The 22,896-nt window shown below is 37.2% G+C and overlaps 1 protein-coding gene across 1 annotated transcript; it reads left to right on the forward strand.

The window, feature by feature from the left end:
• The first annotated feature begins 174 nt into the window (after positions 1 to 174).
• LOC139963054 (WD and tetratricopeptide repeats protein 1-like) lies at positions 175 to 22,617 on the forward strand. The gene is made up of 15 exons (XM_071963531.1): positions 175 to 302; positions 3,580 to 3,753; positions 4,443 to 4,529; positions 5,545 to 5,591; positions 6,121 to 6,232; positions 7,472 to 7,659; positions 8,608 to 8,744; positions 9,168 to 9,335; positions 10,396 to 10,605; positions 10,994 to 11,144; positions 11,994 to 12,167; positions 14,558 to 14,793; positions 15,717 to 15,921; positions 16,330 to 16,522; positions 16,921 to 22,617. Exons 2-15 carry the CDS (start codon positions 3,700 to 3,702, stop codon positions 17,104 to 17,106), a joined length of 2,148 nt encoding a protein of 715 aa, XP_071819632.1. The 5' UTR covers positions 175 to 302; positions 3,580 to 3,699; the 3' UTR covers positions 17,107 to 22,617.
• The last annotated feature ends 279 nt before the right edge of the window (positions 22,618 to 22,896 follow it).

Below are 22,896 nucleotides of genomic sequence, written 5' to 3' on the forward strand. Positions count from 1 at the left end.
TAAATAGAAACAGTTACATTCTTGAAGACCATGGATGCAGATTTTCTTGCTATAAATAATAGTATGTTAATGAAAAATACTTATTTTATCGATATAAAATAAATTTACAGATAATGGGATCTATATAGAGATCAATTTATTTAGATTTTGAATATATGTTTCGACTAAGGAAAATCATCTGGCAATGAAACCATGATCAGCTGTCTAGTCAAAACATTGTTGATGTATATTAGACTAGAGAAGGTTAATTCGGAGTCAAAGTCGTCGAAGCTTCGTTCTTAGTACATCACCGAGGAATCGTGGTATCATTTATCTTAACAATTTTCCTTTAAATTGAAGAAGATGTTATTTTAGTCACAGTAGCATAATTATACGATATAACGTAGATATTAACCACTTTGACGAATAATCTAAATGTAAGGCAATATTCCTGTGTTAGGCCTTCGCACTTGACCTGCACAGTGCACCTTCAAGGATGTACAAGACTACTGTAGACCTATGTTGTAGATTAAACAACAAGTTTATAAATGTAGTGTACTGTACAAGTTAGGCTATTGTATAACTGTATTCAAGCATCCATCTTAGCAGCGACTGTGATGATGATGATGGCTCACAGCATTTTAACAGTATTAACAGTTTTATTATGGTACTTATTATTAAATAGCATTGTGGGGTACTTACCAAGCAATTAAGACACTGAAGTGGCAATTTCTACTCATTGTTAAATTAATTCATGAAACAACTAGGCCTATATACTCAAGCTCTACATTGTTGCCAGCAGTGCAGTCACTTGAAATGGAAAAGAAGGACACATAACTACATTGTGTACATGCATAATCACAGCATATCACAGAATTGATTATAGTAATGATTTTAAAAAAACTGTCTAGTATGTGGCTATGCTTGCTGGCTCTGTGGCTGTGATGCATAAACAATATAAATTCAGTAGGCACCTACAGTGGTTATACTTATAAAAATGACATCCTGTTGAATAAAACATTTGTGTAAGCGGTTTAATATGTAAAGGATGACTTTTAACAGCATTCTAGACTGGATGCAGTATAGCATAGTCAAAGAGAAAAGAAAACTGAGTGTTAGTAATGTTTCCCACAGTCATTCCCGTTTACCAGATATTCAGGTTGTTTTGGTCAAACGGTAAGGACTTGTGATCTAAGGATTGCAGATTCAGGGGCATAGCTGTCGAATACCCCGCGTTATTGAAACTTAACCAAAATAGGTGCTACGGGCTACGAGGTAAAAGTGGATAAGTGATAGATGGCGCTAACTTATTTAGGTTAGGGATAGGGTTAGGGATAGGGTTAGGGGTTAGGGATAGGGTGACTTCGTAGCCCGTTGGGTCGTCGCCACTAAATACTTCAATCCCCATTCCACCACTTCTGACTTCGTAGCCCGTTGGGTTTACTTAAAAACAAAGCTAGACCCAGTAGCCCGTTGGATGTCGCCCCAGATCCCCACCTCCAGGGAAAATTTAGATATAGCACACTGTAGTGCCCCAGGAGTGACTGTATGAATTCTACACACTTGGTTGTCTGGGCGTGACAAGTTGCCAATGACAAGGCGTTAATTGTTGATAAGTCGTGTGAGAAGGCCTTGCCTTGATACAAGACGGTTAACCTTGAACTTAAATCTTGCATTTACAGAAATGATGCAGTTTGGTGATCTTTGTTCAGTTCCTTAATATGAACATTGGAATCAACACTCATGATTTGTTGGATGAACTTGAAGGGAACTGCCACCATCAGCCTCCGATTAATATATGGGATCCTTCTTAACATTGTAGCTCAGATTATGATAGCATCCCCAATGAATTGTATGTAGTTCATGATTGTAATGGCTACTGCTGAAAATTCAAACAAAATAATACTGCCACGCATATATAATAGACCAAGATAAAACCAGTACTTTACAAAATATGTTTATCTGGTGTTGGTGCCTTATCATGGATGTACAATATATCAATATTTAAGCTTCTTTTGGTAAAGTTAGCCAAAACAATTGTCGAATATATTATATTTTCGATCAGGAACACGCACACACGAATAAAAATGCACAGTAATTTTATAATGCACCATGCCATAAACCTCAGAAGTTTTTCGTCGCAAAATCAAATTAATTAGTAACCTTTATTTTGCTGGCGACAAAACATGCTTTGGAACAATTACCAGAATAGCTCCTTGTATTTTGTTGTATTGATAATGGGATTGGCTTGTTATGGGATACATCATGAAATAGTTTCTGGGGAGTACAATTATTACAGTAGGGAAATCTCATGGGACAATCCTAAGTTATAGTCAAAATTTACAATTTGTTTTCCCACTATGCAGGGCTGTCCATCATGTGGAATAGTTAAGACTGGTTTAAAAAACATGAAACTAACATACTTCTACAACTTGGCACCTAAAGTAATATACTTAGAAGTTGGCACCTTAACTAATATACTTCTACAAGTTGACACCTAAAGTAATATACTTCTTCAAGTTGGCAGAAAAACTTGGCACCTTAACTAATATACTTCTATAAATTGGCACCTTAAGTAATATACTTTTACAAGTTGGCACCTTAACTAATATACTTCTACAAGTTGGCACCTTAACTAATATACTTCTACAAGTTGGCACCTTAACCAATATACTTCTACAAGTTGACACCTTAACTAATATACTTCTACAAGTTGGCACCTTAACTAATATACTTCTAAAAGTTGGCACCTAATATACTTCTACAAGTTGACATCTTTTAATGCAACTTCCTTCAATACTGTATTATCTTACAGCGCATTGATCATTGCAGACGAGGTAGAAGTAAGGCACCAGTCTTTCCTGCCATAATTTCCTTGTTTAGTGTTTAATATTGATTTTTCAAACAGTGTCAGTCTAATGTTTGTGTAAGGGGAGGGGGAGGGGGTGATAGGGGAGGAGAGTAATAACATAACCCTACACAACTACTCAACTAAAGCTACCTTGAAAATCTTTTATTTCCATCTATGTACAGTAAGAGTAGGCCGTAGGGACAGATGTTTATGTGTAACTCCATTGTACAGTGTGTTGTTTCACAATTTTAATGCAAACCGTTATTTAGGCCTCAGTTATTGACTTCACTGGTACAACAATTATACTACGTATAATCTAACACGTTCTTATGTGGATAGGGTCTCAAATATAAGCTACTGTAAGGCTTCCTGATCCTTGGGTCTCTAAACTAAACTAAAGTATAAGTATTGTTTATATTATATACATGTATATACAGTACTACTCTATAGTATACTATATCAGTACAGTACTGTATTTCTAGTATGTTAGCTGTATCCTACTGTCTTATTGTCAACATATCAACACCAAGCATCATGGGAAGTCTTCGGAATTACTTTTTCATATTTCAGCACTATTATTACACTTTAAATTCAAATATCTCTTATACATTATGCCTGCGTTTGCTGTGTAACAGGAGTAGCGTATCATGACTCATATATGACATATGTATGATGAAGTATTACTTTAGGATTAGTGTATGATTCCATTCATTAGCTGGTATGTCTGTCTGTTGGTTTTCTCACCACAGGATTTCATTATCCAGAGGAAGGTGCACTACTGCTGTCAATCTTAATTCAATTTAATTGTCAACACTATCAGGGAGTGAGATCATCTCCCAGTCGGGGTTGTAGCTCTTCTTCACAGCCAAATGGAGCTGAGAGGCTCCAATATAACTTCACACCTTTCTCTTAGAAGTGTAGAGGTAAGGAACTATTTCTCAAAGCATCTTTAAATAGGAGAGTCAATACTTTAGTAGAAAAACCCTATGGAACAGATGGGGGAAGAAGCATTGGAACTTGGCAAAATGTCATTGGTTTGGGGCTAATATTTTATTTTGTAGCAATAAACTTTAATGAATCATAGAGTTGTTTAAATGTGATACATTTGTGGAACTACAAATATTCGACAGTGCTGGATGAAACCCCATCTTTATTTTTACCAATTCTAGCTTGAAATGTAGTTGTTTTAAAAGATAACCCTTTTGCCAGTTGACTTGATGTGAGGTTAATGTTTCATATCCCTCAGGATCCTCGTACAGTACAGTCTGAAGAATATTGTTAGTAATGTGGATAATGATTATAAGGGTTTGGTAATGAATGTGTGGTAGCTACTCTTTCCTAAGAAATATTTCTATGATACTTCAGAAAGTCTCAAGAAGGTTTCTTGTAGGAGAATGTAGCTAGCTCTCGAGTGTTGACATGATACAAGGGTTGTATAGTGAATATTCAGTGTCCCGCAGCAATGTTTGTATAATATTTCAGAAAGTTTCAAGATACTGCAATGATTCCTTTGGCCTTTCTATAATGGTTTAGGTTGCTTTCAGCAATGTTTGTTAAGATTTACCCAAAAAATAACATCAGTATGTTTTGTTTCCCCATTTTAAACTTTCAGTACAGGAAACTCAGGAAGAAATTCCATAGAATAAATCATGTAAATGAGTCAATGATACATCGACTTGGTCTGGAGAAGGAATTAGAGGTACTGCTTGATTTCAAATCTGCTTTTACCATCATTTAAATATGAGAACAGAAAAAAAAATGTTTTGATTAAAAATGTTCAGGTTCAAATGAAAAGATGTGCCATGTTGGCTGAGTAACATTACATTCTTTCAGAAGTCCAGGAGCAATTCTTAGTTTGATTCCTTCCCAAGGGTATTTAGTGTAATTCCTCTATGGTAAAGATATCCCAAAATTGACGATTGAATAAAGGTGAACAAATTGCTTATCTACAGCGAAAAGCCTGTGTATGCATCCTAAAGTTGAAGAAGATCCTGCTTGGATCAAAAACAGCAGGACATCTAATTAAGCAGAGAAATCAGCTGGCACTTAGCCAAGTCACACATTGTTATTGACATCTTCTTCAACTACTGCTATTACTAATATTGCTGTGACAGTAATATTTTTATGCTCAGATAGTTAGCAGTGTAGGAACTGCAGGCTTTACACATTACAAAAAACACCATGAAAACATTGCACAAGCCTTCCAAAAGCATTTGCAGCTAGGCAGGGCTTTGCTATTTGGTTGCTACAGTATAGTTGGCCAACTTTATAGTGTACTGAGCATTTGTCAACATTTTGAGAACTGTGAGAACCTAAAAATGTTGTTAAATTTGTCAGTGCTCTTAATTTTAATCTCCAACCCAGATACATGTGTCAATAAAATCCTCCTATTTTTCAGACTTATGGTTTGTATGCCACCTGTTAATAGTGCATCAGATATGATTATTAGTTGTAATTTCTAAATATTTTAATGTCAATTTTCTGTATCACTGTTTATTTTCTGCATGTGGTATTTCAGACCCTTTCTATAGTACGATCTCACATATTTGAACAACTATGTTTCTACAAGTATGTTTCTACAAGTACGTTTCTACAACTATGTTTCTACAACTATGTTTCTACAACTACGTTTCTACAACTACGTTTCTACAACTACGTTTCTACAACTACATTTCTACAACTACGTTTCTACAACTATGTTTCTACTTTCACAGGGTCATCGCGGCTGTGTGAATTGTCTAGAATGGAATCATGATGGATCGTAAGTTTACCTCCATCTGTTGTAGATGGTAGATGAAGATATCATCCATTTTGCATTTTAGTTTCTGTTTTCTCATCACCCTAATTAATTTGTGCATACTTATGTTAGCCATAGCAAGCAATAGCAAATGTCTAAAACGACTTCAATATGGTTTATCGTTTTGCTCTGCTTTCACTGACAGTACACAAGTTTGTACAATGATTCCGTTCCATATGTTGTACTACCGCCTATGATTGAAATGAATCCGAGGAGATTAAGCCTAGGTCAAACCAGAATTGCTTTCATAAGAACAGAAGGTGGTAAAATTATATATATTTTTTGGTGAAATACAAGTTTGCCTTGAATTTTTTCAACCACAAGGTTTTGAGGCCAATATGCAACTTGTTGCTTTTTGCTATATACAAGAGGCTTGAGAATTCACAGATTGGGGTAATTATACATCACTTGTCAATTCTAAAATACCACTCAAAGATGGCCTCTATCTAGCACCTCAAAGGTTACACTTTCACGTGTTTTACTTCTCAAACAGTCTGCTCGCCAGTGGATCTGATGACTTGCATGCAATCATATGGGACCCACAGAGACAGAAGCAGAAATGCACACTTCGAACCGGTCACCATGGCAACCTCTTTTCTGTCAAAGTGAGTATCATTTCTTTAATTCCATGTGTGTGGTGTCTGATTCGAGCTGGATCCAGTCGTAACTGTGTGAGACTTGAGGTGATAGTCTGTGGTCATTCAAGGATAACCATATTGCGATAAAACTAATAATAAAGCATTTCGATTCTGCCTCATGAATTATTCAACGGTAATCCGATGCTTGCTAGCTTCTTACATCTCGTAGTCTTTCATAATTTCTATCCTTGAGTTGTGTGACTTCCCAGTACAGTGTGTAAATGATAAGTAATGAGTTGGTTATACTCTTACCAGTATTAACATCAATCATATGCTGCACTGATGTATTATTATGATACTTATCAATAGACTGTAGGAATCATGGCTTTATCAAACTGCCATCTTATGAATGTGTTCAATCATTCAATTGTACAGTAGTATGATGTAAGAAAGTGTTTCTGCTGAAGAAAGAGGTATAGTCTAGGGAGGATGGTTTTACGATTTTACGGTCCTTGTATATAAATTAACAACAACGTCAAGAGAACGGTGCAAATTGTATATGAATCGTTCTCAGTTAAGTACATATTGTTTTCAATATTGCATTGTGATTATTTGAATAAAAATAAAACAAAACTGTTAACAAACTGCTTATCCACTAAAAAGCCTGTGAAAGAGAATGTGTAAAATGTTTCGATCCTTGCAGGATCTTCTTGAGAGGCTGAATGACAAGTAACAGAAACTACAAGGGACAAAATACAAGCACAGAATACAGATAGGTTAATGAGCAGGGTGAACAGGGTGTTATTATTTGTTAGGGAGTTGTACATAACCTTGCAATAGGATACTATGCATTCATCCCAGTGTGATTTAAAGGTGATATTGTGTACAGATATATGTTTAATAAATAGTTGGCACTGAAAGCAACAGGGAGTCAGGTTTTTAAGTGGGCTCTTGGAAAGATTTTTAAAGACTGCATTCCATAAATTGATTGCTAAGTTTTTATGCATGACAGCAAATCATTGGTGAAAATTAAAAAAGGAAGAAAACAGAGTGTGGATCGTTATGAGTGGGTTGGATTTGATAAACTGTTCAACAAAATAAGAAGATGATTTTGAGCTGAATTTCATTTTTGAAGACATTCTCTTTGGTATCTAGTGTATTCACTACGTTCTTTCCTCAAGCTCTCGGTGATAACTAAAACTCTGTGAATAATTAAGCTTTTAACCTGTTTATTGTCATTTTGCTTTTCTTCTTTGTTAATCGCAGTTTTTACCAAATGCTAACGATACCTCGATTGTCACAGCAGCTGGGGATTGTAAAGTCCATGTTCATAATATCCCCAAACTAGAAACATCTGAGGTCTATAGCTGTCACGTGGGACGGGTCAAGAGGCTAGCCACTGCTCCCAACGTCCCTTACATGTTCTGGTCAGCTGGAGAAGATGGAACTGTCAGGTAAGAGTATAGATCTACACAGTTGTCTGATATCAGGGTGGGGGTGGGGGGAGGGGGCAGGGGAGGGGGTACATATTCTGGTCAGCTGGAGAAGATGGAACAGTCAGGTAAGAGTATAGATCCACACAGTTGTCTGATATCAGGATGGAGGTGGGGGAGGGGGAAAGGGAGGGGGTACATATTCTGGTCAGCTGGAGAAGATGGAACAGTCAGGTAAGAGTATAGATCTACACAGTTGTATGTTATCAGAACGGAGGTGGGGGGGAGGGGGCAGGGGAGGGGGTATGTTCTGATCTGCTGGAGAAGATGGAACAGTCAGTTAAGAGTGTAGATCTACACAGTTGTCTGATATCAGGACGGAGGTGGGGGAGGGGGGCAGCGGAGGGGGGGGCAGGGGAGGGGGTATATGTTCTGGTCTGCTGGAGAAGACAGAACAGTCAGGTCAGAGTGTAGATCTACACAGTTGTCTGATATTAGGTCGGAGGTGGAGGGAGGGGGGCAGGGGAGGGGGTACATGTTCTGGTCTGCTGGAGAAGATGGAACAGTCAGGTTAGAGAGTAGATCTACACAGTTATCTGATATCAGGACGGAGGGGGGAACGGGGGGGGGTAAAGTAGAGATACCAAAGAGGTGAGAGAGAGGAGAGCAGCAACTGCGTTTATCAGCAGAAAACTAAATTGTGAAACAAACTACTTCTAAAAGGGAAATGAAGAAAAAGAATCTAAATGTTTTGTTACTTCACTATTCAGATCACCTTGATTGAAATATTTCTACATCATTTATTGAGCTTGTGGAACTTTATTTGTTAAACTCAGATTGCCAGCATTCAAGGATGAGAAACACAGTCTGCCTTAAAGCATGATATAATGGAAATGTCTCTACCGTTGTAATATTGCACATTTCCACGTTATTTCTACCATTGTAATGTATTCATCCTTTTTTTACCAGGCAATTTGACCTCAGGACTCCTCACAACTGTAACGATAAATGTAACAATGTAATTGTGAACCTGAATGCTTACATCGGGAGACATGCAGAGTGTAAATGTCTAGCAGTTAACCAATGCAGACCTGAACAATTGGCAGGTAAGAAACAGACTCAACTCTTTTTGTCTTTTAATTATGATTGTAATTACTTTGATTCTTTTTATTTACTTCGTTCCTTGCTTACCTGTCTCCCCACAACCTTAGCACCTCCTTCTACTGTGCCTAGAATGAACTGGTAGCCTTTTAACACTGTGCGCCCTCCATGACTTCTATATGCACATTCCATTCTGCAGTGTGAGCCAGTGATCCTGTGAATTTAGTTTCATTTCTCTAAGTTTCAAATGATTGCACCATTTCATAAATGTATATATCATATTTTGTATATATTTTGTATATTTGTATATATTTTGTATATTTATATTTTGTATATATTTATATTTGTATATATTTATATTTTGTATATATTTTGTATATATCATACATTTCATGTATCTATCATATTTTGTAAATATCACTTTTCAGTCGGTGCCAGTGATCCTTATGTCAGACTCTACGACCTGAGGATGTTGTCTCCGCATGACGTTAGTTTTTCTCACCTTGAATGGCTGGGACATTCGTGGCACAGTCCCACGGCTGAACCAGACAGTTTGGGCAAGGTGCCCAGTAATTGTGTGCAATACTTTATAGCAGGTTAGTCTTTGTCTGTACTTGTAAGCTTCAGTGCTTGTAAATTATTGATAAATTACAGTTTAATGGTGCTTTTGCACTAGATATAGGAAAGGGGATCAGATCCCGATCTGATCAAACTTCAGTGCTTGTAAAGTATTGATAAATTACAGTTTATGGGTGCTTTCACACTAGATCTTGGACAGGGATTCTGATCCCAATCTGATCAAATTTCAGTGCTTGTAAATTATTGATAAATTACAGTTTATGGGTGCTTTCACACTAGGTCTTGGACATGGGATTTGATTTGGATCTGATCCTCCTAGTGTGAAAGCTCTCACACTCAATATCTGATCCCAAGACCTCAATCCTCCTCTCGGAGATCCAGAGCTTAAGATCAGGATAACAAGTGTCAAAGCTCGATGGCTCACGCTGACTCAAGATCTCTGTGACCTTTGACTTCCTTTCCTGTTTATTGCCCAAGAATAGACAAAAGTTGACACCAAGGGTACATGCAACTATAACATGTGGAAACGCTGATGTGATTTGCTGTGTTCTTTGTAACTTCATGTTTACTGATCGCCTGCTCGCACTCTGACCTTCAGAGGATCCAGTGTGATTGTAATAAGAAAGTCAAGTGGCACGAAATATTTGTCATTTTGGACACTATATAAAGAGTGAAGGATCTAGCATATAATGCACACTATATGGTTGGGAGGGTTTTATTCTGTGTATCTCTCCATTCGTAAGCTAATCAGTTCCTTAGATAAGTTCAAAAGTTCAAACTCTCTTGAGAAAGACTTCAAATCATGCAGCAGTAAATTCAAATATTATACAATTAGTTAATACTATTAGAAGTGAATGTTCCACCCTTCCTGGTTACGAGGGCGAGGCCTGTTATGTCCCTTTTCGTCAACCTTGCAGAAAGCAATAGTGGTCACTTTTCAGTCTGGGAAGTCCATTTTAGACCTAGTGACAATATGCTAAATGATTACCTGGGGGAAAAAAACCCAAAAGTATTGCGTTAACTTGGTAAAGGAGGTAAATCTTTCTTCTTTTTATCTTCTTTTTTTTCTCTACCCAGGCCATCTACCAGCTACAGAAACGAGTCGAAGAGGTTACAGAACGTTGGCTATTACTTATCTTACCTTTGGGCCTAAAGGGGATGAACTTTTAGTAAATATAGGCGGAGAACAAGTTTATTTATTTGATGTTAATAAAGCCAGACGTCCTAAGTTATACACACTTGGAGACTATGCATTACAACCGGGAACCAACGGTGTTCACAAGAAGGGTACGTATCCTAGCCTATAGTCTCGGTGTAGTCTCGTGTCTGATCAATATCCGGACAGCTTGAAGAATCACAGACTAGTGAATACTTGTAAACGATCATTGCATGCTATGCTTGTTACTGTTTAACAATTTCATATTGAATGAATTTCTTGAGAGCTCCCAATAAATTGCTTCCACTTCTTCCGTAAGAGATGGAAGAAAAAAGTGAACCTTTTGCCCCTCTGTGCCTGATTTTATTTTGACCGTTTTTCTTTGTTTTCAAACCTTCATTCATTTAGTATAAAGCATTATTAAAGCTAGTCTACAAACAACATTGTCAAATGGTATTAAGCAATTCTTGACTTTCTTTGGATATCGTCAAATATTTTAATGTCTTAATTTCTCAACAGATGTCTCAGAACAAGTGGCTGGTGTACTCAGCTCAAATGGGACGACTAATGGAGTCAATCAACTCCATCTCCCTCACTCAAACGGGTTCCATAAAATGCCTTCCAGCGACCTGCCCGCCCCACCTATACCTAAATCCGCACCAGTTAATAGGTATGTGCAACTTTTACCAAAACTAAGAATTACTTGGTATCATGTATGAAAAATAAGTGCAATTGTAACTTTTCATGTAGGTAATTAATGAATTAATATCGATGAATATTTATTACAACCTGGTTTTGAAATCTACATATCAGAGCTTTGAAAATTGTCTATAGTGTGTTTTTATTTTAATTAAGTGCAGCCTACAAGATCTGTTGTCTGTGTGCTGCTTCTACAAACATCATAGGGGCTGTATTATTATTTTGAAAGAATTCAGTAAATCACACAGGTCTGTGTACAGCTCTACAAGCATCATGCAGTCTGCTGCGAATGTGATTCATTTGTATTGGTCTGTTATGATGATGTCCATAAGTCTTCCAATATTCAAATGACTTAATTAGAGCTCTTCTTGTTCTACAATGGTGAATTTCTGATATCCAAGAATGTAGAGCCTCAGAATAATTTGAATAATTTAAGTTTCTGATCTCTGTTGAAAAGAATCTTTGTTTTTGTTTTGAAGTAATACCATTGTGTTGTTTGTAAGACAAACCAAGACGACGAGAAAAATTTGATGCATAAATTGTATACCATAGTCTGTAACTGTCTAATCTGTATTTAATAATCACCCCCACTCCTTTTGATCCTGACCCCCTCCCTGTCCCTTCTCGATGCCAACATGCAAGAATTCTTTGTGTCAAGTCTAGGTGGGTTTATTTGGTGTTTCGTTGCTTTTATTATGTTTTCATAACCCTCCTTTATATGTCTTTCATTCTGTCTTTCACCATCTTTGTCTTATAATAAAATATTCCCCTAAAATCTCCTTGAATTATTGATTGAAGGAAAAAACATTGCTCTTTGCAGAAATAAACCTCTCCCTCTCAGAGCGGAATTCTTGAAACTCGAGGCCAACAAATTCTACTGCGATAGGAAAGATTTTACAGCAGCTATCCGCCTGTACAACCAAGCTATCTCGATAAGTCCACAGAGTGCGGTGTTGTATGGTAACCGAGCAGCGGCGTACATGAAGCGAAGATGGTATGTATTGTACAGAACTTCAATGGTCTGGCCGACAATGAGCAGTGTTACATAGGTCTTGCCTACAATGAGCAGTGTTACATAGGTCTGGCCTACAATGAGCAGTGTAACATAGGTCTTGCCTACAATGAGCAGTGTTACATAGGTCTGGCCTACAATGAGCAGTGTAACATAGGTCTTGCCTACAATGAGCAGTGTTACATAGGTCTTGCCTACAATTAGCAGCGTTACATAGGTCTTGCCTACAATTAGCAATGTTACATAGATCTTGCCTACAATTAGCAGTGTTACATAGGTCTTTTGCCTACAATGAGCACTGTTACATAGGTCTTGCCTACAATTAGCAGTGTTACATAGGTCTGGCCTACAATGTGCAGTGTTACATAGGTCTTGCCTACAATGAGCAGTGTTACATAGGTCTTGCCTACAAGTAGCAGTGTTACATAGGTCTTGCCTACAATGAGCAGTGTTACATACGTCTTGCCTACAATGAGCAGTGTTACATAGGTCTTGCCTACAATGAGCAGTGTTACATAGGTCTGGCCTACAATGAGCAGTGTTACATAGGTCTTGCCTACACTTAGCAGTGTTACATAGGTCTTTTGCCTACAATGAGCATTGTTACATAGGTCTTGCCTACAATGAGCAGTGTTACATAGGTCTTGCCTACAATGAGCAGTGTTACATAGGTCTTGCCTACAATGAGCAGTGTTACGTAGGTCTTGCCTACAATGAGCAGTGTTACGTAGGTCTTGCCTACCATGAGCAGTGTTACGTAGGTCTTGCCTACCATGAGCAGTGTTACGTAGGTCTTGCCTACAATGAGCAGTGTTACATAGGTCTCTTGCCTACAATGAGCAGTGTTACATAGGTCTCTTGCCTACAATGAGCAGTGTTACATAGGTCTTGCCTATAATGAGCAGTTTTACATAGGCCTCTTGCCTACAGTGAGCAGTGTTACATAGGTCTTGCCTACAATGAGCAGTGTTACATAGGTCTCTTGCCTACAATTAGCAGTGTTACATAGGTCTTGCCTACAATGAGCAGTTTTACATAGGTCTCTTGCCTACAATGAGCAGTGTTACATAGGTCTTGCCTACAATGAGCAGTGTTACATAGGTCTTGCCTACAATGAGCAGTGTTACATAGGTCTGGCCTACAATGAGCAGTGTTACATAAGTCTTGCCTACAATTAGCAGTGTTACATAGGTCTGGCCTACAAGGAGCAGTGTTACATAGGTCTTGCCTACAATTAGCAGTGTTACATAGGTCTGGCCTACAATGAGCAGTGTTACATAAGTCTTGCCTACAATGAGCAGTGTTACATAGGTCTGGCCTACAATGAGCAGTGTTACATAGGTCTTGCCTACAGTTAGCAGTGTGACATCGGTCTTGCCTACAATTAGCAGTGTGACATAGGTCTTTCCTACAATTAGCAGTGTGACATAGGTCTTGCCTACAATTAGCAGTGTGACATAGGTCTTGCCTGCAATTAGCAGTGTTACATAGTTCTTGCCTACAATGAGCAGTGTTACATCGGTCCTGCCTACAATTAGCAGTGTGACATAGGTCTTGCCTACAATTAGCAGTGTTACATAGTTGATGCTTCTTCTGTTAAAGCTTAAAGGGGTTGTCTTTCAGACAGTTACTATTTTTTAAATTCATAATATTTAATTTACTCTCACCTTTTCTATCCCTCTCCTTTCTTTTTGACTCCATTTACTAGTTACCTCCATTAGTAATTACCTCCATTCACTAATTACCTCCCATTGTTTACAGCCCTCAGAGTTTATCTCCACAACCCTTCATCCTCTCATCACTCATCCCTTTCATCTTACCCATCCTTTGTTGTTTCTATTTATTACTCTGTCCGTTGCTCCAGTTTAACTGTCTGTCTATCTGTGTCTATTAAGGTGTTTTTAATTTCTTTTTGTTTCAGTAAGCCTTGGAATATAGACATATATGTCATACTGTCATTAAGATTATTGTAGCCCCCAATATGGCAGCCATACAACTAAAACAAATACTGCACCTCAAATGTGATCTCCCCCTTTACTCCTGTAATAGTAGTTAGTAAGTTAGCAGTAGTAGTATTTATAGTTATATATATATAATAGTAGTTGTATAAGCGTAGTTGTATATAGTAGTTAATAGTAGTTAGTAAGTTAGCAGTAGTAGTATTTATAGTTATATATCCCAACTTTAGGTCATCAATCCATTAGGGATGTTGACTTCTATTGATTCATCAGCAACTGCCATTAGTGTTTGCTTTGGCCCACTTTCAAGACTCCAGAAATAATATTTCCATGCCAACATGTCTAGCAAAGTTGACCTTTCCTCGTCCACCGTGACTTTGTATTTCATCAGGACTAATTTCTTTAATCCCTCAGGGATGGTGACCTCTATGCATCCATAAGAGACTGCCATAGTGCACTTCAGCTAGATCCAGCCCACCGTAAGGCCCACTTCAGGTTGGCTCGGGGTCTCCTGGAGCTTGCCTGGATCAACGAAGCAAAGGTCTGCTTGAATCATTTTAAAGAGAAGTTTCCCGAGTATTCAGAGTACAGAGAATGCCGTATGTTAGACGGAGACATCAGAAGAGCTGTGTTCACAATGAAAGAATCTGGTAGGATATTTGAGAATTCTCCCTTCCATTTTCCCTTCTTGAGAATATTTTAAGATTCATCATTCCACCAGGAATAAATAAGCATCCAATAATATTTACATATTGAGCTGATTTCTTGAATTCTATTAAAGAAGATGTACTAAAATCAACCAATTAATCATAAAAAGAATTCCCACTTCGGAATTTGCAACCCCTCTAACCATCTCTCCCTCCCCTCCCCTCCCCTCTCTTTATTCATCCCTATCCCCTTCCCCTCCCCTTCCCCCTGCCCTTCCCCCTGCCCTTTCCCCTGCCCTTCCCCTGCCCTTCCCCTCCCCTGCCCTTCCATTTCCCCTTCCCCCATGCCAACAACATCATGTATATGTCAGTGAACTCAGAGATTGTCTATGACTGATCAGATGCGTCATCAAAGTGACATCAAGATGCCTTTCGAAGTGAAATTCAGAATTAGCTGCAGACATTTATGGTTGTTATACCTTGAAATATGTTACACTTATTCAGAATTCATTAACCAAGTGGAGCTATGTTTTGTCATTACTGTTATTTTTGTAATGTTGTATTAATTGTTTTGAGAACAATTAGTCAATTTGTAGGCTGACTTACTATTTTTTTTCTTTTTAATATTTATTTATAGCAATAAAATAACAAATTCTCTTATGATTCTTGTGCACACTGCAAGGTAGGTCTAGAATCACATTAAATGTCAGAGTATTTGTAGGCCAAAGCTAGACCGTTCTAATGTTTTAACATTTCACGTGGCATCACAACACAAGCTCGTCACACCTTTTGTTCTCTATGGTATTATTTAAATAGTTTCAGAAGACAAAATATTGTAAACAACTATGAACTGGTTGCAATTCCACCCTGTTCAGTTTACATTTAAAGTTTCTGTAAATGGTTTTTCTCAATTTGTTCCTATTCAGAGTCGTCATCGGAGATGGAGGCTGAGAGGCCCTCCTCATCCGCATCATCTCCATCTCCATCTCTTGGTTGCTCCTCCCCCATCAGAGATGTCCATGTATCGGAACATGAGAGATTTTTCAGGTCAAAGGCATTTGACTATCAAGAGAGATTCTGTGGTCATTGTAACACAACAACGGATATCAAAGAAGCTAACTTCTTTGGAAGGTATTTTCATTTTGTATAAACTTACTATTTCATTTTTATTTTTCTGAAAAAAGCAGTAAGCACTCATTTATTCCAAGGATTAAGCTCATTCATGGGAAAGCCGTATGTGGACATTTGATTCCATGTCTTGCAAATATAAAGTATGCCATACCCATGCTAATCTGTTTTGTCTCTATGAAGAAGATACCATACTAAAACTGTGAGGACAGGGTGAACAGGGAGGTGAAGTCTCAATGTTTAGTCCTCTTCCCCAAATTAAGTTACAAAATAAATAGTTTTGGTTGAAACCGACAACAGTAACTTATGTCCAGGTGATTGATGTTATGACCTTTCTGATGGTCGAGGAGGAGTTGAGATGACCGATGACATGTTCACAACTCTTTCCCTTTATGTCTCCTATTTCCTTAGTGATGGTCAGTATATAATGGCAGGCTCGGATGATGGGTCATTTTTTATCTGGGATCGTAAAACCACTAATATCATACGGGTTCTACGAGGCGATGATTCCATAGTTAACTGTCTTCAACCACATCCTACTAGTTGTTTACTAGCTAGTAGCGGTATTGACCCAGTGGTCAGATTGTGGAGTCCACGTCCAGAGGTTAGTCTCTCACCATCTTATTCTCTTTAATTCCTTTTTGTTGCGTGGTTGGTATATCGATGGCGTGGTTGGTATATCGATGGCGTGGTTGGCATATCGATGACGTGGTTGGTACATCGATGGCATGGTTGGTACGTCAATGGCGTGGTTGGTATACAGATGGCGGGTTTGGTCATACTGATGGCGTGGTTGGTATACCGATGGCGTGGTTGGTATATCCATGGCGTGGTTGGTATATCCATGGCATGGTTGGTATATCCATGGCGCGATTGGTATATTGCAGCAAACTACAATTGCATGTTTCTTTATACTTCAGAGATCTGCTTTATGAGAAAGTTAGGAAATAAGCTCGCAGGTTTTATTATTGGTTACGTTGAAACATGCATTTTATCTTCCAGGATGGATCGATGGAGGAGAGATGCATTAAGGAGGCAGACTCCGCTGCCACTGCCAACCAGCGTAGGATGAAAGCCGACCCTTTTGAAGTAATGTTACTGAACATGGGATTATCAACCACTGGTGTCCCTGGTGAAACCTCTGATGAAGATGGTGCAGAACGTTCTGTACAATGTCATCAAAGTTAGACTGTTCTGCAGGATCGAGTGGGCTATATTGCTGTAGTATGTTACATGATCATAGCCTATATAGTATCGAGTGGGCTTTATTGCTGTAGTATGTTACATGATCATAGCCTATATAGTATCGAGTGGGCTTTATTGCTGTAGTATGTTACATGATCATAGCCTATATAGTATCGAGTGGGCTTTATTGCTGTAGTATGTTACATGATCATAGCCTATATAGTATCGAGTGGGCTTTATTGCTGTAGTATGTTACATGATCATAGCATATATAGTATCGAGAGGGCTTTACTGCTTTAGTATGTCACATGATCATAGCATATATAGTATGCTGTAGTATGTCACATGATCATAGCATATATAGTATCGAGTGGGCTTTAATGCTGTAGTATGTTACATGATCATAGCATATATAGTATGGAGTGGGCTTTATTGCTGTAGTATGTTACATGATCATAGCATATGTAGTATCGAGTGGGCTTTAATGCTATAGTATGTTACATGATCATAGCATATGTAGTATCGAGTGGGCTTTAATGCTATAGTATGTTACATGATCATAGCATATATAGTATCGAGTGGGCTTTATTGCTGTAGTATGTTACATGATCATAGCATATATAGTATCGAGTGGGCTTTATTACTGTAATATGTTACATGATCATAGCATATATAGTATCGAGTGGGCTTTATTGCTGTAGCATGTTACATGATCATAGCATATATAGTATCGAGTGGGCTTTATTGCTGTAGCATGTTACATGATAATAGCATATATAGTATCGAGTGGGCTTTATTGCTGTAGCATGTTACATGATAATAGCATATATAGTATCGAGTGGGCTTTATTGCTGTAGTATGTTACATGATCATAGCATATGTAGTATCGAGTGGGCTTTAATGCTATAGTATGTTACATGATCATAGCATATTTAGTATCGAGTGGGCTTTATTGCTGTAGTATGTTACATGATCATAGCATATATAGTATCGAGTGGGCTTTATTACTGTAATATGTTACATGATCATAGCATATATAGTATCGAGTGGGCTTTATTGCTGTAGCATGTTACATGATAATAGCATATATAGTATCGAGTGGGCTTTATTGCTGTAGTGTGTTACATGATCATAGCATATGTATATATATATATATGTATATATACATATATATAGTACTGGAATAGTCAAGCAATGGAAGTGGTTTATCATTCATCTTAGAATATTAGGCAGTTTCCAAAAGTGCTGGAACAAAGACAAAAACATAGTTCATTTTTACTTGTTTATAGAAACTTTAGAAATATCCAGTGTGATAAACATATCACACGCTTGTTGTTTTATTATAACCATGTTAGCCTTAATGTCTTACCGGAAAAGAAATATATCAACCGTGAGCTACATACCCATTGATTACATTGCGTTCCTGCTAACCCTGTTGATAGTGATCTGCAAATGATGTTATATCACATGAATATTCATACAATCAATGACATCACAGTGTTGTCCCTGTTGGAATTATGCTATATTTGTTACAGTTCTTTGTAATTCTACAAGTCATACTTGCACTAGAATATCATACATATTCATACCATTCATACAACCAGTGATCTGCAAACGATGTAATATGACATGAATATGCATACCATTAATGACATCATAGTGTTGTCCCTGTTGGAATTATTCTATATTTGTTAGACTTCTTTGTAACTCTTCAAGTAATACTTGTACTAGAATATCATACATATTCATACCATTCATACCACCATTGTAAAACATTGGTCGACAGTTATAAAAACAGATGTGACTTCAGCAAGACAGAATAACAATATGGTGGTTCAGCTAGCTCATGAATATTTAGCATGTATTTTGTGTGTGACTCAATTGCATGTGGTAAGGTATTGTGTGCAAATACTATTATGTTACAGAACAGGTATGTAAGCCCAGTCTGTCAATAGGCTGTGACACTTTGGTGACAGATTTGCTAGGCTAGGCTAGGCAGCCTTTCACAGTCTAATATTGATAGTCCTTCCTGTCATAACCTTCTAAGTGTGATTCATCTGAATGAGAGTAGGTGAATATCAGTCGATAATCAACACTTGGCTGTATCAGGATTGTGATATACTGACAGTAGTATGTGTACCTTTTAACATGTTTGTGTACATACATCACTGTATAGAGTGTAGAATCAGGTTAAATGTCTATGAACCAAAGTTTTGTACTGTTACCGATATGACCTGTTGACCTATTGCTCAATACACCTCCATGGTGTAACTCCAAACTAGCTTATTATAGATGATGATATTATCATATGTTGGTAGATCAGGAATTGTAACCCATTGAAGGGAAAGTTGAGCTAGTTATACACTGTTTCCTTCATGAACTTCAAATTTGAAGAAAGCTATAACTCCTGCAACAATTATTTTCTGGGTTTCGGAAAGACATGAAATGCTCTAAAACTGCCCCATTTAACTACGAATGAAGCGTGGTCATGTCGCAATGATGTCATTTTTTACACCGCATAAGTACTCCGTGCTGACTTTATTATTTATGCTTTATTTATTTTACTGTGAGACAATTCTCAGATTACTGAGACCAAAGCTCTGTTCAAGATTTCTTTAATTTCAATCATTCAGAAATAGAAAAAAAAAACTTACAAAATATTCATTATTTACCATTAGAGGTATCAGATTGTGTAGATAAAGTGTAGGAGGGATATACAGATAAGATAAAGGAGCAGTAGCAAACATAATTAACACATGAAAAAAGGTAACTAACAGAAATTAATTAAACGTGTACACAACTAACAAGAAAATAATTTGTGTTCAGAGCTAGTCATTATAAGCTGGTCTTCTTTAATTATATGTACATTGCAGAACAACTCATTTCTATCAACCAAGTCCAGAGCACTTATTTTCTCCCCCTTTTTTTTGGGGGGGGGGGGGGGAGAAGAAGCCTGGGTCAAAATGTTATACTCTGGTCGAGCCTGTTAGATGTAAGGAAACTATTAATGATATTAATTAAGGATTGAATTTCCATTAAGCGGGTACTGGATGTCTACATTATGAGGCATCATGTATCGAAGAAATGTAGCTTAATGAATAGTGTTCACACCATGTCTAGGCCTACCTCTAGTTTATGTTTTTGTTGTTGTTGCATGTACACCTAGGCTGATTGTTCAATTCTTCTGTATTTCCAGATTGCTGTATATGATTGCTTGTAGTTACAGAATGGGTGTTGTCATTTCAATCAAACTAAATTATACTCTTACTGTCAAATTTCAGTTTTGTTAGTTTTGGCAGTGAAATGAAAACTAGCAAGCATAGCTATTGCACGCTTAGGCCAAACTAAACCAAGTGAGTTCTTGCCTTGATCTTTAAATATTTGCTCAGAATGGTTATCTGCAACAAACTCTTTTTAATAGCCAGGTAGCAAAATTAAGTTTCTTTCTCTTGATTGCTTGTGAAATTCGCTACTGATCGTTACGAGTCTTCTATTAATTATGGATTGTTTTACATTTCGGTCTTGGATAATTTTGTTTTTTTTTAACTTCATTTCTTTTTACATCTTTACAATGGTTCTGTAACAAGCAAGTGATCAAAGCCTTCCTTCCTTGTGATTATGTTGTATTTAAATATCTTTCAGTTTGCTAGAACAGAAAACTAACAGGAAACAGGAAAAAAATATAGACATATATGAAATTTGAAGGTAATTGAATTTTATCGAAAGAATAAAAAGGAAAATACTTTTAAACAAAGTTATGAGCTAAAATTGACTGTTTTAATTAGCTTGAAAAGTTGATGAATATTCAGCTGTTGTTGTTGACATGTGACTTTGTTGTGGAATAATTAGTTTGATCTTTGGCTTTGCAAGTATTCATTCCTTCGATGGATCGATTGACCTTTGACATGACCAGGTTTCAAATGTTCATGATATGACCATCTGTGTCCTTCATGTTAGCTTATTCAATAACAATCTATAATTAACCAATAATAAATTGTAAAATTGCATCGGATAAACTTTTATTTAGGACAGTCTTACTAGGTCACTGAGATCATCCACCTGCTATGTGCCTAATGAAGGACTTATCACTGAGGTGACTCATGTTTGATCCCAGTACCATTTTAATATTGTCACAGATGGATCACTGAGATGAATCATTTGATCCCAGTACCATTTTGATATTGTCATAGATGGATCACTGAGATTAATCATTTGATCCCAGTATCATTTTGATATTGTCATAGATAAATCACTGAGATGACTCATTTGATCCCAGTACCATTTTGATATTGTCATAGATGGATCACTGAGTTGAATCATTTGATCCCAGTACCAGTTTGATATTGGCATAGATGGACCACTGACATGACTCATTTGATCCCAGTACCATTTTGATATTGTCACAGATGGATCACTGACATGACTCATTTGATCACAGTTCCATTTTGATTTTGTCATAGATGGATCACTGAGATGATTCATTTTATCCCAGTACCATTTTGATATTGTCATAGATGGATCACTAAGATGACTCATATGATCCCAGTTCCATTTTGATATTGTCATAGATGGATCACTGAGATGAATCATTTGATCCCAGTACCATTTTGATATTGTCACAGATGGATCACTGAGATGAATCATTTGATCCCAGTACCATTTTGATATTGTCACAGATGGATCGCTGAGATGACTCATTTGATCACAGTACCATTTTTATATTGTCATAGATGGATCACTGAGATGCATCATTTGATCCCAGTACCATTTTGATGTCATCATAGATAAATCACTGAGATGACTCATTTGATCCCAGCTTCAGTTTGAAATTGTCATAGATAGTTGTAGTTGGTAGTATAGTCGTGCTTGGTAATTACTTGCTCAGAAGTTGGTAAACTGGCGTCTCTTCAAATTACCTGAGACCTGTTTCAGTGTCATTTTGTAAGCAGTGCAAGCAGAAATATTAGTAATGAATAATACTAACTAAATAATGTTTGGTGTGACCATTAACTGCCCTCTCCCTCACCCCTGTCTATAGCATTTCCGTCATCCCTCTCACAACTGAGTTTACCGTTAGTCTCCACGAACTGAGGAAGCAAAAAAAAACAATTGTAATTGTCATTGACAAGAACATCACTTGATATGGAAATTATGTGATCCCGTCAGGGGTCATTGTTCACCCAGGAAAAGAAGCCGTTATATTAATTGCGTTAATTAAATTAGGAATATTCATAAACATTTTAGTAGCCTCTTAAAGTTTGCCTGTCTCCTCCTCAAAGTGGAATGTCACAATTCCATTCAAACTATCCTCAGCAGTCTGAGAAGTAACTTTCTTCATATTTGTAGCTTTGGGAGTTGTTTTGAATGTTGCGAGCACTAATGGTATGAGCCTCAAATCCACCTTCAATGTCAACGACATAGAAATAATGTGTTGACTTTGGGGCATCTGTTTAACTTCTATAGAAAATCTGGTTTACACTTGTAAATAAAATATCGAAACCGAAGAGAACATTAGTTTCTTGCTGTTTGTTTCTTTTAGTGTATTTTATTTCTCAAAACCTATGGGACATTACCCACAAAGTGATGTTGGATTCAATATTGTGCAATTGTGAAACTCGAGTCTGAAAGGATAATTTAAGACCAGTATAGATACGTTAAATACTTAAATTTATACACTTTAAACTCACAGAGACAGGTTAAGAATGGAAAATGATATAAGCACGCAGCTTCTTAAGATATAGAAATCATCCTTATAACCTCCAAACATTGTTAAATGCATATATTGAAAAATGC

Source organism: Apostichopus japonicus, chromosome 21 (genome assembly GCF_037975245.1).
Source record: "Apostichopus japonicus isolate 1M-3 chromosome 21, ASM3797524v1, whole genome shotgun sequence".
NCBI classification, from domain to species: domain Eukaryota; kingdom Metazoa; phylum Echinodermata; class Holothuroidea; order Aspidochirotida; family Stichopodidae; genus Apostichopus; species Apostichopus japonicus.

What these genes read in the sequence shown, in the direction of transcription:
- LOC139963054 (XM_071963531.1), top strand. Translation starts at nt 3,700, where the DNA reads ATGGAGCTGAGAGGCTCCAATATAACTTCACACCTTTCTCTTAGAAGT. An exon ending in TTTCTCTTAGAAGTGTAGAG is followed by an intron (nt 3,754 to 4,442) that starts GTAAGGAACTAT and finishes TTAAACTTTCAG; the next exon opens with TACAGGAAACTCAGGAAGAA. An exon ending in CAACGGTGTTCACAAGAAGG is followed by an intron (nt 10,606 to 10,993) that starts GTACGTATCCTA and finishes ATTTCTCAACAG; the next exon opens with ATGTCTCAGAACAAGTGGCT.